Source organism: Solanum lycopersicum, chromosome 2 (genome assembly GCF_036512215.1).
Source record: "Solanum lycopersicum chromosome 2, SLM_r2.1".
Taxonomy (NCBI): domain Eukaryota; kingdom Viridiplantae; phylum Streptophyta; class Magnoliopsida; order Solanales; family Solanaceae; genus Solanum; species Solanum lycopersicum.
The window spans coordinates 54,370,966-54,389,074 of NC_090801.1; the positions used below are offsets into that span (position 1 = coordinate 54,370,966).

Sequence of the window (18,109 nt, forward strand, 5' to 3'; positions counted from 1 at the left end):
CAATATCACCTAGGCTTTACTACCAAATATTAGAATGGATGACTGACTGCTCACTGCTCTTACATTCAGCGCTTCTACTTTGCTGACAAGAATCAGCACAAACTTCTTTTGAGTATTTAATTTGTCTAGCATGTCTAAAATCATTCCTTAAACGGCCCCAAGAATGAAGAAAAGGGGGTCAGCTTCAATATTGCTGGTAGCAGAAACACGCTAGTTCCCATTAATTGTACATTTTGCCCTTCAAATGTGCTGCTCTTACATTTCTGCCCAGACCAATCAAACATATGCGTACAGAGAATAAGTTATTTAAGGGCAAGAGAACTAAAGAACAACACAAAATAGGAGCAGATGACCTGCCAGTTTCTAACAATTTCGAATCCAGCATACTTCTTGATTTTTTAGACGTCAAAGATTAGAGTATACGGATCATCACGATCTAAGTTGAATAATAAGGACCCAGAATAGAATAACAAGAGCTCGGTAAAATCCTATAGCATGCAATCCAGCACACTTTCTGTATTTCTGTATAAGAAATCTGCAATTACAAAATGTACACCTACCAAATTCATTCAAACAAATAGACACGCTGTTACATTGAATAGCCGTTCAACGAACAAACAAGTAACAATGAGCTATCATACTGTTTTCCCTGAACTTCACAGCAGCAGTTTATCCCCCAAGAATACCACAGGATTAAACTTGAATCACTTACAATCTCACATTATGGTACACGCGCACACACTTTTCTTCGGAGTCTCGTCAATCTTCTTTTCTGTCATATAAAGACAAGTTTCAGCAGCCAAAAGGAAAAAAAAAAAAGTGTACACTATGAATTATTAACACCACACCCTGGAATGAAGATACTTGTTAAGGATAGAAAACAGGCACGGAATTGAACTTCTATACATAAATAAATAAATTTTACAAGAAAAGCACAGGGTTAGAGGTTAAGGGTGTGGCAAGGCGGGTCTTCTACCGTGTATCTTATCCTCAATTCAGCATTAGAACAAATAGAGGGTTCATGTCAAGCTTAGAAGGTAAAGTCTTATTTCAGTAAAATTTAATGAAGCTCACATTTACACGAGACAAGTATTTCCTGGATACTACAACTTCAGCATTAGACGAAAATAGACATCCGCCAAACATTAGTGGAGGATTCATGAAATAACTAACTCAAGAGAATCTCCAATTACAAAAATCTCACTGGGATAAGATTTAGTTAAGCACCTTGCCACATATAAGCAAGAGCACTTCAACAGGTCAAAATCCACTAGCACAGTTAGATCTTGATTGAACTCAGCAAAATTTAACTTGCACAAAACACCCGACTCACCTTGTTTCTCCCTCGAATCTACCACTTAATTATCCACCAAAGCTGCATTCAAAATCTGCCTTCCATCAACAAAAGCATTTTGCAAAAACGAAACAGTCTCGTGCAAAAACTCTCTTTAAGTCTATCAGAAAGCACCTTAGAAATGATCTTGTAGATGCTTCCAACTAGACCAATTGGTTTGTAGTCCCCAATTCTAGAAGTCTCTTCCTCCTTTGTAAAAATTACAATCAAAGAAGCATTTAAGCTCCTTCCGAAACTACCCCTCCTAAAACTCGTCAATAGTACTTAATTCATCATGTCTGACTGTATAACAATGCTGAAAGAAAACAAAAGTTAAACCATCTAGACCTCGAGCCTTGTCGCCCGCACAACACCCCACTGCCTCACGCACCTCCCTTATGTCAATTTTTCTCTCTTACCGCTCACTATTATCCACTCCTATCTAATTGGCCTCCATTCTTCTTCCTCTTTGAACAATTGTTCATAGAATTGAACAACTGCTCTTCCTACTTCTTCCTCTCCCACATGTATGTATCTCCCCCCAACTCTACTCACTCTATTAAATTTCTCCTCCTATTTGCAACTATTACCCTGCAAAAGAACTTGTGTTAGAATACCAATACTCGGACCCCAACGAGCTCAATTTTTGTCTCCAACTAGTCTCTTAAAGCTAATTCCATTTTTAAAATTTATTTTTTCTCCATTTCCCTTTTGTCCAACTTCCTTCCCACCTGTATTCTTTCTAATTCCCCCACCTCATTCATAATCTCCCTCATTTTCACCTCTACCCTCCCAAACACTACCTCTGATTCCACATCTTAAGTCTTTCTTAAGCATCTTTACTTTTTTACAAGTCTGAAAGATGGTCTCTCCTCTATGCCCCGGCTACTCTATCTACAAAGTCTGTCTCTCACAGCCACATGTTCTCGAATTTGAAAAGTGATCTCATCCTTCTACCCCTACACCATCCAACATAATAGGTGAATGATCTCCACAAGAGAGGGAATTGAATAATGCTTGGTTGAAATTGGCACCTATCAAAGGTAAATCTATAAGAAGGTGGTTAAAAACTGCAAGAATTCCTCCATTTCCCTGGAAATCGCCTGTAACCCAACCTCTCCTCCGCGAATCTTATAGTGTTAAAAATCCCTTCCTAAGATCCCTTGTAGTGTTAAAAATCCCTTTTTAACACCCAAGGGATCTCCCACCTCTTTTCCATACAATTCCCTAACTTCTCCAAAGAAAACTGCATTCCACCCTATTTTAAAACTAAACTGCACCCTTAACATGAACTCCCCCTTATTAAGCTCAACATACTCCTCCTTTCTGTTCTCTCGCCTTCCTATCATCCCAAAGAATAAGTATTTGTCCTGCACTGTCCTGTGCCAGAAAGTAATCTTACTCCCTCCCCGCCCCAACACACACACACACTTCTAATAGTTCTATTCGTCAAAGTTTCCATTTTTGTTTCTTGAATAAATATCACATCTGCTCCTATTTTGATAATATTAAAATAAAGTAGGAGCATTAGGTCACTCTAGAAGTTGGAACTTGTTGTCCAATTCTAAATTATCATGTCAAGGTGTTGTACAGATTCTCTTTTGGTAATAAAATCCTTTATATACCAAAAGAACATTTCATTTATTTTGTAAATTTCAAGTTCATTGATGTATTCTCATCTTTAACAATTCATGTGGGCAACTTCACATTAACACTCCCAGTCTCAAATTCATTTGAAGAAAATACTTTTGTTTACTATTACGTAAATTAGTACAAAGTACAATAAAGAGGAAAAGGAAAAACATTTTCCAGATACATGCCTTCCAGAATCAGATATGTAAGTAGAAGCGACGGATGTTGGAGGGTGACAGCTCCTACTAATGTAATACATATTGGTTGAAATATCTTATAAACTTGAGTTCACACCAGCTCTTATAAAATAATAGGGATGCTGTCACAAAAGAATAGAGGATAAAGTAGTACACAAAAAGCTCTTAGAATCTATTCACATAAGAATACTGTAACTTCAAATCTCTCCAACAACAATTGACTCTATTCAAGAATCCAAAAGGTTTAATCCTAGCAGTTGAAAAATCAAATGTTCCACCTCTAGCCCCTTTTTCCAAATTAGACACTCAGATTAGTTAAATTTCAATATGAGTATCGATCACTAAATAAGAAGATTAAAAAATTAATAATATTTTCCCGATTTGTTAAACCTAAATTTACAAAGCTCAACCCACAAAAGGTAATTCTGACAAGACATTCTAAACTTGGAATTGTTATAAACCAGCCAACAACTTGGAACTAAAGCAAGAAAAGAATATTCAGAGATTTCCCAGGCGAAACATCTTCATAAAAATTGGATAAAACATTGATACTAGACTGGAACAGTTGCTTGTCCCAAAATAGAATAGTTAACATCGCCAGACATGAATTAACACATTAGTACTCACTCACCCTATCCCATTGTATGCCCCATTTCATGTCAAGACTAGGCTTAGAATTTAACAAATTCATTTAACCTATGTATTTAAGAGGAAAAACATCAAAATCATGATTCAAAAGTGAGTTTGATAATTAGAATGTCTAATGATTGTATTTAAGATAATTAATGAGTCTACGATACATCACCAACATGAGGAGTGTTTAGAAGTAGTGTGTTTTTATAAATTAAGCATGTCGAATATTATTGTTTATAAAAGTGTAACCAACGTTTAAGAGAGTTTTTTGTTTGGGAGAAAGTGAAGTAACTTTTAGAAATAAACTTAGCACAGAGGACGTGATGTACATATGTACACTGTTAAAATCAAATGAGAATATATCCCATCTAACCCTGAAGGTCGAAGGTTTCTAACATCTGCAGAACTGATTCAGCATCATTTACATGTTCCAACTAACACCATGAATAAAAACAAAGGTATACAACTAACTTTTATCTTGAGGATGACAAACATTTATGGGAGTGCCAAAATAAAAACTGATACATAATTTGGGAAAAGTGGATCTTGAATACCTACGATGGAAGACCTTTTTTTAAAACTGGTAATGTTGTAAAATGTTAAGTCCTTAACATGTCATTTGGAGCTTTTGAGGTAATATTGTTCACGAACAACCTATGAGTTGCAAGCTTTTTGCAACATCTGGGTCATAGATTATTATCTAAATTTCTCAAATTATGCACTTCATTCCAAAGAAGTGTGCCCTTCACTTATCACTTTTTGCCTCAAGCCAATAGACCTCGTTTTTGCACTTTTTGTTTCTAAAAACACTGGGTCTCCAAAGAAATGAGCTTATACTAAGCAAATCATTGACTAAACCCAATAGCAAAAAAAACTACTCATCTCAATCTACATAAAAATATTTCTATTCTTGAAGGCTCATGAATATGAAACTAATATGGAAGGAATGTGATCCCAACTATTATAACCAAATCAGGGCATGCTTTGCACAGATGACCTAATCACCTACATAGTGTGTAATGTTGTATACGACACGTCTCCTGGCCCATATATACTATATATAGTAGATGAATCCATATATTATATACTAAACACAATATAATTCTTCATCTTTTTGGGGAATATCAACTCTAATTTTGTTGTTCTTATTGTTCTATACACATCATCACAAGTTAACTTTCTTGACCATCGGCATAATCACAATAATTTTCATTTGTGGTGTATCTACAAGATGCAACATGGTATATATAAAAGAATACTTCCCCCGTTTCAACTCAAGTACCTTACTTCCCTTTTTAGTCTATTTCAAAAAGAAAGTCTCTTTTTAAAGTAGGTGACTCTCTAATTCCAAAACTCTACTTCGCTTGTCTAAAACCACGGGATTCAATGGGCAATTTGGCACATTACGAATATCCTTAGTTTATGATTACAAGATTCAAAGGTTGTTTTCTTAAATTCCGCACTTCGACACTAATATAGACAGAGTAACATTTTTTAAATGCAATCCTCACTAAATTAGGTGAAATCAGATTTGATTAAGTATGTTCTTAATTGAAAGCTCATATTAATTACGATGGTGTCAGGATAAGTAATCATAGTTGATATTCAGTGGTAGATCAACCTAGTTACGTTTAACTTAAATATGTTTAGTAATTTGTTTGGAGCAACTCTTCATATGTGGATTATGAATCAGATAAAACCCTATACTTTAAGACATAAGCTAGGTTTAGGTTATCAACTAGAACTTAAGGTAATGCAACCTGCAGCACTCCTTTTTTATTGTTACAGTTTATGATAGACACTTGAATTTATAGTAACCCTTTTGATCTCTTCTAAAATGAAGACCTGACATGCAAGCTAAGACATGAAAATACAGAAACTGAGTCTCCATCACTTGAAGAGTTAATACTATCTTGCATATGACGGGGTTGAAACACGATTCTAACTTCATACTTTCTGTTACATAAGCTAAAATATTCAGTATACCATATGAACCACTGCAATTAATACAACATACATCTGAAAATGGTCCCTGGGCACGAGCCCTTGCAATCATCTGGAATTTTAACACATACCACATAAATTTCTTTGTAAGGCAAAATGTAAAGAACCATAGAGGCATAGACATTAAAAGCATTACCATGTTAAAAATAAGGTACATACAACCAACCAGTTAACTATATTGCATGACAATTAAGATATTAAGAAGATGAAGAAGATTCTTGTCCTTATTTTTTCCTGAACACACAGTAACAGAATCACCAATAGCCTCAAAAAATATAAATACATTACAGAAAGGGTAAAACCAGTGTCTATTACCACAAATCAAGTAAGAGGAACCCACCTGATTTTGATTTACCTACTGATGGCTGTACAACAGCATGCATGGTAATCACACCATTAGGTAGTTCACCGAAAGGTGTTTTACATTGACCAACAGTCTTGTTGTTCTCCAAAATTTTCCCAGCACTTATCAACTTGACATCATTTGCCGCCTTAGGTGCAATTTTCTTATCTGCCAAGAGAGCATCACAACTTAATCTCAGGAAATTAGAGGCCACATAGAAATAAATAATAACCCTTTCCCAATTTCCTGAATATATAGTTTATAGTAAGTTAATAAAATGAAGATCTGTCAAACATTAAAGGCTTTAAAGGATTTAGATATCAATAGACTTTTCTGGATGGCATAAAGAAAAATAGGGATAGCCAATTGCAGCTCATAACCAATACTCCTCAAACAAAATTCTTATACTGATTTGATTATGTTCATTCGTCCAGTATGAATTGGGCTTGGATTTTGGTACAATTTGGTTGACTTAAAAATACTGAACTAAAGCTCTTTAACAAAAGTTAAATTATCAAAAAGTTGTGCTTCAAACTCTAAGTTAATTGAAATTGGCTAAAATCCTCTTTATCAATCTCCATATTAGACCAATTAATTACAACACTATATAATTTGTCTAACAAGGCAAATTATAAGTTCTTTGAAACTTGTTGCTCACAACCTCACAAGTCCCACCTATCTCTATACGTGTGTGCGCATGCACAATACAACTACCTAATGTAAGAAAAAATAACTATTAAACAAAGAAAATGATTAACTGGACAAACAAACTAAACAACGTAAAATTAAACGAAATATATAAAGTAAAAATCATGTCAATCAAACACAAAAATAATTTTTTTGTTAAACATGAGGTACTTAGAATCCACTTGTCCAATTAATCCAAATTCACGCCACAAAAGTTCATTGAGATTAGGCATTCCCTAAAAGAGATTTCTCCATTCTCAGGATTCAGACCCAGATATCATCTGTTCTACTGCATCACTTAGTGTTAATTCAAAAATCATTTTAGATTTCTGAATTAGATGTAGAAGCAGTTAAAGATGTTAGCTAACTATGGGGTTGAGGTATGGAGAACAATCAGAGACCTTTGGCCAATACGAATAACCTTTTACACAGCCAATCTTTTCAAAGTATCTTTTACACACCACTTCTGTGCTTGGCCAGTTATCAAAACGATGTGTATGTCAGGCCCTAATATGGTCGTGACACATGTCATTAACATTTAATTGATCATGGCTGCCACCACCATGGTTGTCCATGAGAAAGTTTCCATAAAAAACTATTTAATTAAACCCCAAATGAATTGAGCACAACTCAAAAGTCAACAAGACCCAGTTGTATTTTCAAGTTTTCTCAATGCCCAACAATGGAAGGTGAAATCTATTACTTCATCTAAAAAAATGCCCAACAATGGTAGATTCCTTAATTTTTCCACCCAACCTTCACAAAAATCAGTCTTAAAGCTTGTAAGTCTCACAATATAACCGATTCCACAAGATTTGAACAACAAGCACTCAATTTTCGTATCTGAAATTTTGTATCTCCTGTGTGGGAGAAAGGGGAGGAGGGGTTCTATGGGGATAGGAATATCAAATATGGGCTGGGACAAAATTCACACAGGCACAACACACCTATTTTGTGCACGTTGCGAAAGTGGTGTTGCTTGTTAGACTCTTTCAAAAGGTTCAGTGTATTAAGGATTACCGTGTTGGATAGGAGTGCCACAGGGATTTGGCCTAGCTAGGTATTCTGCTCATCATTTTGCATACAAGTGTGTTTGGTATCGAAAGTTAACATGACAAAAATCTCTTTAGCTATTTGATGTGAACTTTAGTCCATTTTCATTTTAGCCTTATCAATCAAAATCTCAGATTAAAAGATCCATCCCTTGATCACCAAAACCCCAACTAAAAGCCCCAAAAATGCAAACAAAAAACATTTCTTTCAAACATTTATTTGGGTTGGAGGCTGATGAGGTACTGAATACTGTTTCTTAGGGTGCTAAGTGTCATTAAATTTATGGGTATTCTCATCAAACCCTGTTTCCCCATTTCCATAAACAATTAACAGAACTCAACCAAAAACATCTCAATTATGCAACGCAAGCCTCCAAAAACTAACAAAAATGACGTAATTTTACTAACCTTTAGGCCACTCAGCAACAATTCTCTCTTTCAGCATAGCTACGGTTGAAGCCGGGGAGAACTGAAATGGACCCACATCTGATCCATCGAACAAACGAAACTTAACTTCAGTCAAATCTTCCTCCGGCATTTGTGATCGCCCACCAACCTCTTTCTTCTCAGTTTTTTCACCTCCGAAACCTAAATCGCAGAGACAAACAGCTTAACAGTCAGAAAAAAGCGAGATGAGAAGCAAATATATATATATAAGCAACGTGAATAAACAAGTTTACCAGTGTATTAAAGAGCAAGGATTCTTCTGCTTGATTGCATTGAATCGCACAGCTAAAATGGGGGAACCCTAGACACAACTGAACTCCACTGTCTATGACGACGATATATATATATACATATATATTGACAGAAATGTATCTGACAATGTGTGTATTAAATAAATAATTAATGTATTAAATATTCTATTTCTAGACTTAAACTAAATTTTGTTTCAATTAGAGATCTAAAATTTTTAATTAAATATTTTAATAAAATAATATTTGTGAGTTTTGTCATTCGCTGAATAATTAAAGTCAATGCATATATCAAATAATAAACATTATAAATGTTTAATTGGAATTAGTATATTTAATCAAAATATGTATTAGTTCGAAATAGAAATAAAATATTTTGTCAAATTTAAAAGACTAAATATATTAAGCAAATGTATATGATTAGAATGTTGTTTTTTCCTTTTTTCATTATTTGGAAGTGCTCTTCAATCAATTTTCTGATTTCCTTTTGTGGGTATTTTTTTTAATTTTAAAGCTCAAGGTATAGATGTGTAAATTTAGGTTTATCCAATCATGAAAATATGAGTATTGGTTTTTTTTTCCCAAATGATTTTTCTATTAGAATTTAATTAATTTGTATTTGCTTTAACAATGTTAAATAAGACTCGTTCAAAATATCACTCTTTATTAATGATTTTTTTTTTAAGAAAAATAACTTCGAATTAATTTGATTTTAAAGAAAGAAAAAATTTTAATAATTTTTTTAGAGAAAATAAAAGACACTATAAAAATCTATGAATATATAATTATCGGAAGATATATATGTGTAAGTTGTGTATTAGAAGCAGTTGTTCATCAACAGGTCTACATCTAGCCATTCATAGAAAATTTAATACTATTTCTATTGTAATTTATTTGTCCAACTTTTCTTTTTAATTTATTACAATAAATTAAAGTAATTCACAACTATCCATATTTAATTATGTATTTAAATATTACGTCAAAAAAATTATAAATTCAACTATTATGTCCTTGAATATATTTTAAATAAGTGTGCATTACTCACAAATTCAGTTAATATATAAAATAGAAAAAATAGCATACCTATAGTGAGAGAACGTGCATATCTTTATTAATTACTCTCTTTATTTTCTAATTATTTATCTATTTTTGAATTAGTATAATTATTTTAAAAAAAATTGTGATAATAAATTTAGTATTTTATCTCTATTAATTATAAAGTTAATGAATTAAATATTTACAATTATCAAGAAATTTTATCATATTTAAAGTAACTAATTAAGAATATAATAGATAAAAAAAAGTATACATTAAAATAAATAAATAATTAAAAATAACTATAAAATATATATGTATAAATAAATTATTAGGAACATAGGGAGTAGCAATTAAAAATTAAACCAACCAAAAAAGGAAAAGAATAATCAATCCACCATATACACGTACTGCACGAATTAATTATGATGAGGACAAAAGCACCCTCCCTAAATTCCCTACAAAGTTAAGTTTATACCAATTACGAAAAAGAATCAGAACTATCCTTTAACTATTTAAAATAGAGTATGTATACCTTTCAATTATATTTTGGTTTAAAATTACCGCTTATGCCTTATTATGGGATCACTTCCTCTCTTCTCCTTCGTTACCACAGTCCAAAAACCCCTCTCAATTGGCTCAGCCTTTTATCCGATGTCAATGGCGTTGAGAGTAGCCCAACTTTGTTCAATAACAATTGGGTTTGATGAAATCAGGATATAACTGTTCATGAAATCGATGGTGTATTGGACCACGAATCTCTTCTTGATCACACAATCAGAGCATTGAGGAGACGACGATTTCACTATTGTTGCTACTACGTGAACCATCAAACGATCAAAGTTGTAAAATTTTACTTCTATTTCCGTTTTTGTCACCTTCAGATATAGCTTTGTTTTCAAGGCCTGATGATTTACGTTACGGTTATCCTCACCATATTGTTCTCCGACGATACCGATTTGGGGGTCTAGCTAGAAATGCCAAAGGTTTATGATTTTGCAGATCATTGCTCAGAACAAGCATCTAATTGTTAATTTCATCTACGATAATTTAACTATTAGCGGCGTTATTGTTGATAGTATGGAGGTTTATAGAGTTGATAGTGAAAGTGAAGGGGGAAGATTGAATAATTTGGGTAGGGTGGGTGTGATTAGGTGGACTTCTACGTGGCATCATAATTAAAACTTTGAATGCCACATATTATTCCATTAAATGGATTATTCTATTAAATGGAAGGTAGAAGTGATCCCATAATAAGACGTCATTTTGAACCAAAATATAATTGAAGGGTACATGTGTTCTATTTCAAATAGTTAAAAGGGTAACTTTGATCCTTTTCTGCACCATTTAATGTAACTTTTGAGTTTTAATAGTAACAATATATAATAAAGGGAAAAGACTTAAATATGTTATTTAAACTTTTAGAAAAGGCTCATTTATGTAATCAGTTAAAAGTTTAATTCATTTATGTTATTACGGTTAAAGAAAAGGTTAATTCATGCAATTATTTTTTAACAGTGATTTTGTAAAACCATTTTTGACACGTGGCCAATTATAATTTTTAATTTAAAAATTGACACGTGTCCAATTGTATTTCGGCCACGTCATCAATTTTTTAAATAAAAAAGTCAAAAAATAAATTCATTTTTTTTTCAGAATTATGATCTTTTTATCAAAAAAATTCATGATGTGGCCAAATTACAATTCGACATGTGTCAAAAATAGTTTGGCAAAACCACTGTTAAAAAATAATGGCGAGTCTTTTGTTGAACGGTAATGGCATAAATGAGTCAAACTTTTAACTGATGGCATAAATGAGTCTTTTTTTAAAGTTCGATTGCATATTTGAGTCTTTTTCCTACGATAAAATCTCATTAAATTAAGCGAGTGTATATCAATTAACGTCACATTTATACTTTGCAATTGTATTAAGATTTGATGTATTTATCCTTCTACCCTTAATATTTCTTAAGTCAACTTTATTAATAAATGACAAAATTAAGTGACTATTCTATTAAAGTATACAATAGGAAAAATATGATAATTTATACATAAATTTTATAAAATAACAAATATTGTGATCTAATTAGTTATAAAATGGAAAGACATATAAAATGAAATGGACGAAGTAATTCTTTAAAAAAAAGTAGAAATACATCTAATACAATTTAGTGAAATATGATTTTAAAGTGTTCTGATTTTTGTTGAAATTTAAATCTAAGTTAAAACTCCTTCCTATCTTTTCTTATTACATCCAAAAGTTTTGATATTACCGCATATTGAATGATTTTTTATGTACTCACATAATATTTTACATAATTACGTAATTGAGCTGTCATTATTGATTTTATGACACATTTTAAATGAAAGTCATTTTTGAAAATGATTTCAAAAAACTTCTCATGTTTGCTTATATAGCTTATTTTGTTGCTATCGCATTAAAAGTTTTTAGTAAAAGCACAATGAATAACATTTGATTAGTAAGAAACAATAAATATTATATATAATGAATTTATATATATTTACAATAACTTATTGAAATCTTAAATTTATTTTAAGATAAATCATTTTAAAAAAGTATACTACAATGAATCATACATTATATGTATTGTACTTTTATATATATAATGAACAATGAATTCAACAACATAATACATACTTTAGTAGGATAAAATAAGTATTTTTAACTTTTAAGTATAATAAATTTTTTTAAATGTGTGAATTCAATAAATATAATATGGTAGATAAATTAATTTGTAAGATACAAACTGTCTTTCTCTTCATATCCAAGCATATTAGTGACTGCAAATTTCATAATCATTTATTTTTTTCTATTCATACTGCTTTTCTCCTCCATGACTAGAGTTAGATGCACATAAGAAGATGGAGGAAACAAGAAAAGATAATGAATAAAAGCAGTAATACAACCAGAAGATTTAGATACATATTAATGCAGAGTTATCATATAAACATTAAACAACTCTCAGTGGTAGATCTTCATAACCAACCCTCTTTTTGTGCCTTTCAAATAGTTCTTGCATTGCTTCAGTAAATCGACTATGCACTTCAGAAACCTTCAACAGAAAAATCTAAGGTGAATTATGGGTCCAGACATAATATTTGTTGAGATCTTTGAGTTTTAACATAATATATGCTCTGCATCGAAAATATTGGTGTTGAAGCACCAAATCAAGCCCCTTACGACTATACCACAATATTTTCTCAGTGCTAATAGCAAAGAAAGAGACAGACTAACAGGGTGAACTGGCATACCTCTTCAACGGTTGGCTCTGGATTTTTCTCCAGCATAATTGGCCTACCAACTACAACATGCATGGGTCGTCGAAAAGGTACCGGAGAGCTGCAGTGAAACACCATGACCTTACAGAGATGAAAATAGCAACACGAGTGGCAAAATGCATTATAGAATTTTCGAAAAACATTCTAGGGACCACTATGGCCATGAAATCTATCTTACTATGGCTAGCACTACACACTCATTTTTTCCTCTATTCTAATTACAATAATGTACTCTTTCACTGTTGGTGGTGATAGTAGCAACTCTGAATTATTGGATCAGGGATTTAGTAATAAGGTAACGAAAGGTCAGAGTGAAAAAAAAACTTGAATAAAATAAACCAATCCCAATTAGCCTAGGATGATGGCTGTACGTAGTTGCCCAGTTTGTGTCACTTCAGCCATGAAAGATGGGTTGAAATCACCCTCATCAAACTCAAACAAAATATGGAGGTCAGAGATTTTATTGAATTGCAGAAATACGGGAGACTGGCTGCACACGGTTCAAAGCTTTGTGAATAATAGGGAAGCCACTCCACTTAAATCATTCACACACAAATTAATGTAGTTTACTTGAAAAAAAACAGGTATAAACCGACCACACAAAACAACCTCTTGAGGTCGATTTTCTTATTCAATTTTTTTTCAATAAAGAAGCTGACCTACTGAGGTCGGCTTACTTGGCAAAAAAATTACAGAAAACATATTAGCTGATCTCATACAAGGATTTTGTAAAACAACTTTACTGTGAAATGTGCCCGACTTACACATCACAAGCTATGCACTTACACTAGACCAAAGCCCCAGAGACGAGGGCCACAGATTTTAGACTAGTTTTCTGGTATAGAAATCAATAGAAACTCAACAAAAATCTGAAATAACATACCCCAGCACACCCCAAAAAAGAATTGGAGTGAATTTAATGAGCCTAGAGAATTCCAAGTACAGTTTTCCGCGTGGCTTCCACCATTTATAGATAGCAGTCTGCAGAATTTAGGTAAAACCGTAAGCACACACCAGGAAAGTTTTTCAATAACACACTATATATCAACCCAAATATTTTAATAGCTTGCAAGAAAAATATTCAGTCCTGCTAGAAATTTTGATCATATAGACGGATACAAAACTCGCACAGTATAGAGAACATTTCATTCCCAAATAATGACATCTTTACGCATAGAAGCACAAAGATGGAAGTAAATACTTGAACACTACGTAAAATGGAAATAGAAGAACAAAATATCACCTGACCAAAACAGAAAACTGGAACCAGTGGTTTGCCCGTCTCTATTGCAATTCGTACAAATCCTTTTCTTTTTTGAAGGTAAGCAATCTATATCACAGGTTAAGAGAGCAATAAGATTTAACCCCTCTCTAGCCCAGCACACACATTAAAGAATATGAAATAATCTCAATTTCGCACATTGTTTTACCCAAAAGGAACATAAGATTCATAGAAATTTTTTTACCATGCCATCACCAAACATACTTTAATTTCTGGTCACATAAGAAAGAAAAACTAGATCTCTTTCCTTAAATATCAAGTCGTTTACAAGCCAATGAAGAGAGTACTTGTTGAAAAGAGAGTAGAGCTTATATACTCTTTTGATGAGTTCCTACTAGTTATTCCTGATCAAAACTCCTTTTTGTGGGTGCATCTACTTGGTCTTACCAGGAGTTAGGAAGAAATGTGGTGAGTACAGCATAATATACTGGTTTGGAAAATACAATCAAGTTTAGAGATTGAACCTCTGAACCGTGTTCCATATAGAATGTTTCTTGAACTCCACCTGGCACTATGATGCAGCTGTAACCAGATGCCAAGAGGGATTTAAAATTTTTCCTTGTTATTGGTGCAAGTCCTAACCATGTCCAGATATGCCGCAAGAAAGGTGTATAAAACACCTGTCAATGTTTCTTCATAGTAAATGCTACAGCTGAAAATAAGACTTATGTACAATTAAAATATAAGAACAAGGAATCAAGTCATACAGCAGTACTCGCAAGCACTTTGATTTTTGGGAGAGGCATGAAACCTGTAAGATCAGCAAGGGCAACCGCCCCAATAGGCCAAACAGAATGTGGTTCATACCCAAAAACTGTAAGTAACAACATCTGAGTTAGTCTGAAGAACAGGAACTGAAGATTTCTGATTTTCCATTAATGCGACTAGCACTCAGAATGATGTATCTAGTTCCTTGTAGAAACAGATATCATCTGCCTACAATGGAAAGGATGTGAGCAAGTGCCCGAAGAAAAAGAAGTGGATAATGGGAGTAATATATTATTATTCACAGTAAAGAAAAGAAACAAGAAAAAACAAAAGAGGAAATTTTAGAACATAAGCAAGCAAGGAAAATAAAGATTTAAGGACTGAATTACCCGAACTATAGAATACTCAACAAAGCAACAGAGTAAGAGAAGAGGACCAAGAAAGCAAGAGCACAGGAGGATTTCTTTTCATTTGGCCCCTTAATTATTGAAGTATACGCATTTGTTCTATTATCTTTCAAACATACTTTCAAATCCTTATAAAGTATTTTACTTCGAAGGAAAAATTTTCTTGTTATGGTCCTATATTCGATGTTCTAGAAATGCAAATTTCACACGCCAACACTTGAGGGCCAAGACCATGTGATATAGTTTTAAACCTTTCTAATTTAATTCTTCACAAGACACCCAAGAAAATGGAATCTGAGTCAAATGACATAGAAAAGCTTTAGAAAGAGTCACAGAGAAAAGCTGAGTGTTTGAGCTAATAAGAAAATGAAACAAAATAATGTTCCATCCGGTCTCGGCAAGTAGATACAAAAACTGAGAAGCTATGCTCCTAACAATGGAGGTTGCTATAGCAAGAGAAATTTATCAAGAGAAGCACATCAAAGGAGAATTTTCTAGACAAATTATGCTAGTTAGAAGTCAACTATGGTTTAGACAAAAGCAAGTCTCCCAAGCTGACAAAGGTTTACATAACTCGTCATCTAAAAGCAATAGCATTGGTTAACTTATGTTGAAGCAAGCCCACTAATCACTGTTTTGATTGAGATTGCAGTTGACTTGGTTATTACCTTCAATTTATTCCCTCCGTTTTCTGTTTGTTTATTTTACTTTCATGTTTAGTCTCATTTAAAAAAGAACGCATATTTTCCTCTTTCTTTCTGTAACACTTAAATTCTAATTTTTCATGCAACATGTTTAAGATTAAAGAACATTTTGGAATATTCTACGTATCTTCAGTTTAAGACTACAAGTATAGAAAGTTTTCTATACTTCTTTAAACTCCATATCAACTCAAAACTAGACAAAATGAAACAGAGGAAGCAACATAGTTACATGACAGCAATCACACAATTATGCCAAGAAATGTACGACATTATGCTGCGTGTAGATAGCTTGGTAATCCCCATGTTTCCAAGTGATCAAGTGAATTGCAAGTTAATGAGCGCACACAAAAGTATAAACTTTAATCAGCCCCTGATATTTTATTGGAGTCTGCCTAAAATAGAAAAGTGGGATTACAATTTTTCGCAAATTGATAATTTCTTAAAATGGTATCCTTCCGCTGACGAGACAGCTGCAGATATACAAACCAACTATAGCAGAAACACTGTGCAAGTAACTTCTCATACATAAGAGAAAAAAGTAATTCACAATAGGAATTAGTTGATTCCCCAACCCCCAAATCAAATTAAAGAAAGTTGATTTATTTATTCTTATCAAGGATGAATATAATCACTGATTTACCGTAAGCCTCATTAGGATCAAATGCTTTGATATCCTCTACATACAAATGGACCGGAAAATAGCCACAAGCATGCTTACAGATGTACCTGAAGAACCCCAATTTTCAGCATCAATAATACAGCAGAAAATCAATAGTTTCCACTTAATCAGATAAATACTAAATTGCACCAACAAAAAATCACTTACCTAGCTAATCTTCGCCCAAAATTATTTTTCTCATCAATCGGAATGAGAATAAGTATAAGCAATATTCCTATAACTCTGAAACAAAATTTTATCAAGACTAAAGTCAAACTCAAACTCAAATCCAAACTACTAGGCAGATGGAAATAAGAGGTAGAGAGAAAGTAAAGAGAAAACTAACATGACTGTTTTAGAGAAAGGAAGAAAAATAAAGGAAGCAATAAGTATTAAGAAGTTGAAATGGACGGAGCCAAGCCATAAGACCAACGCCAATACAGTATGCAATAATGACCCGGAATTTGCCCCTTTAAACTCCACCGGCGTCGGAGCTGACGGCGGCGCCGGCTGTTGATGAATTATTGAATTATCCTCTTGTATAGCCATGGGTGAAAATCCAAATCGAAACGAATAAAACAGAAAAAAATAAATATGAAATTACTGAATTGATTATAAATTTATAGAAAGAAAGTAGGGAATTATGCAGTAGCTAATTTCTCTTTTTTTTTTAGATTATAATAAAGAGGAGTGTTGGTTGTTGAATTGATTTTTTCATTTCGTGTTTAATAGCTATATTTAGAGTTTGATTAAATTTTGAATTAGCGTTGAAAAGTTCAGAAGTATTAAGTACTTACTAACAAAAAGCACTCTGTATCTAAGGGGCTCAAATCTCAATGCTTTTAATTAAATATAAAGGAATGTTTACCATTTAATCGCAATCCTTATTGGTGTAAGTAGAGCCGTCAATATAGGCTAGGTCTTTCGAACTGACCTAGCCTAACTCGAGATTTAATAGGTGGACTATGATTTTTGGAACCCATTTGAGAAAAGAACTTTTTAGCCCAGCCTAAATAAGCGTGCTGATTTGTAGCGCTTGAGAAATATCGATAGGACCGGCTCGTGGGCCAATAAAAATTAAATAAAAATATAATATAATATTAAAATTTAAAATTAAAGAGAGTTAAATCAATATTTCTATTTAGATATTTATATTTTTACTTGAAAGAAAAATTAATAAATATTATAAAAATAAATTTAATTGTCAGCATAAAAAGTAGTAACGTTAACATTATGTAATATTATTTTGTCTATATTTATGATAATATTTTTAAAATTATAATTTATAATTTAATTTAATAATTCTAAAAATAATATAATTTTTTAAAAAAATTAACTGGCCCAACAAGTCTGTAGCCCACGTACTTGTGTATTAGACTGACTATTTTCTGACCCACGCAAAAAATAAGCTAGCCAAGCCTAATTCATAAAATATCAAA

The 18,109-nt window shown here is 32.7% G+C and overlaps 2 protein-coding genes across 3 annotated transcripts; both read right to left on the bottom strand.

Moving 5' to 3' along the window:
* Positions 1-477: 477 nt before the first annotated feature.
* On the bottom strand, positions 478-8,701 carry LOC101246014 (membrane-anchored ubiquitin-fold protein 4). Its single transcript, XM_004233239.5, has 4 exons — positions 8,562-8,701; positions 8,290-8,469; positions 6,140-6,310; positions 478-772 (listed from the first exon to the last, which is right to left on the bottom strand). Exons 2-4 carry the CDS (start codon positions 8,417-8,419, stop codon positions 717-719), a joined length of 357 nt encoding a protein of 118 aa, XP_004233287.1. The 5' UTR covers positions 8,420-8,469; positions 8,562-8,701; the 3' UTR covers positions 478-716.
* Positions 8,702-12,410: 3,709 nt separating this feature from the next.
* Positions 12,411-17,489, bottom strand: LOC101245720 (diacylglycerol O-acyltransferase 2D). Of its 2 annotated transcripts, XM_004233238.5 has the most exons (9): positions 17,017-17,489; positions 16,839-16,913; positions 16,653-16,738; positions 14,901-15,007; positions 14,658-14,813; positions 14,155-14,241; positions 13,795-13,892; positions 12,885-12,972; positions 12,411-12,685 (listed from the first exon to the last, which is right to left on the bottom strand). In XM_004233238.5, exons 1-9 carry the CDS (start codon positions 17,217-17,219, stop codon positions 12,584-12,586), a joined length of 1,002 nt encoding a protein of 333 aa, XP_004233286.1. In that variant the 5' UTR covers positions 17,220-17,489; the 3' UTR covers positions 12,411-12,583. The 2 variants fall into 2 exon arrangements, with proteins under 2 accessions (XP_004233286.1, XP_010317058.1); XM_010318756.4 differs by lacking the exon at positions 14,155-14,241.
* Positions 17,490-18,109: the final 620 nt, after the last annotated feature.

Bases quoted from the DNA above. Each gene is read 5' to 3' on its own strand.
- LOC101246014 (XM_004233239.5), bottom strand. From the start codon at position 8,419: ATGCCGGAGGAAGATTTGACTGAAGTTAAGTTTCGTTTGTTCGATGGA. The intron at 6,311-8,289 runs GTTAGTAAAATT...CTCTCTTGGCAG, and splicing joins TGTTGCTGAGTGGCCTAAAG to ATAAGAAAATTGCACCTAAG. The intron at 773-6,139 runs GTGGGTTCCTCT...TTTATATGACAG, and splicing joins AGTAGGTAAATCAAAATCAG to AAAAGAAGATTGACGAGACT.
- LOC101245720 (XM_004233238.5), bottom strand. From the start codon at position 17,219: ATGGCTATACAAGAGGATAATTCAATAATTCATCAACAGCCGGCGCCG. The intron at 13,893-14,154 runs GTGATATTTTGT...TAAATTCTGCAG, and splicing joins CAGTTTTCTGTTTTGGTCAG to ACTGCTATCTATAAATGGTG. The intron at 12,973-13,794 runs GTATGTTATTTC...GTTTCACTGCAG, and splicing joins CTTTTTTGGGGTGTGCTGGG to CTCTCCGGTACCTTTTCGAC.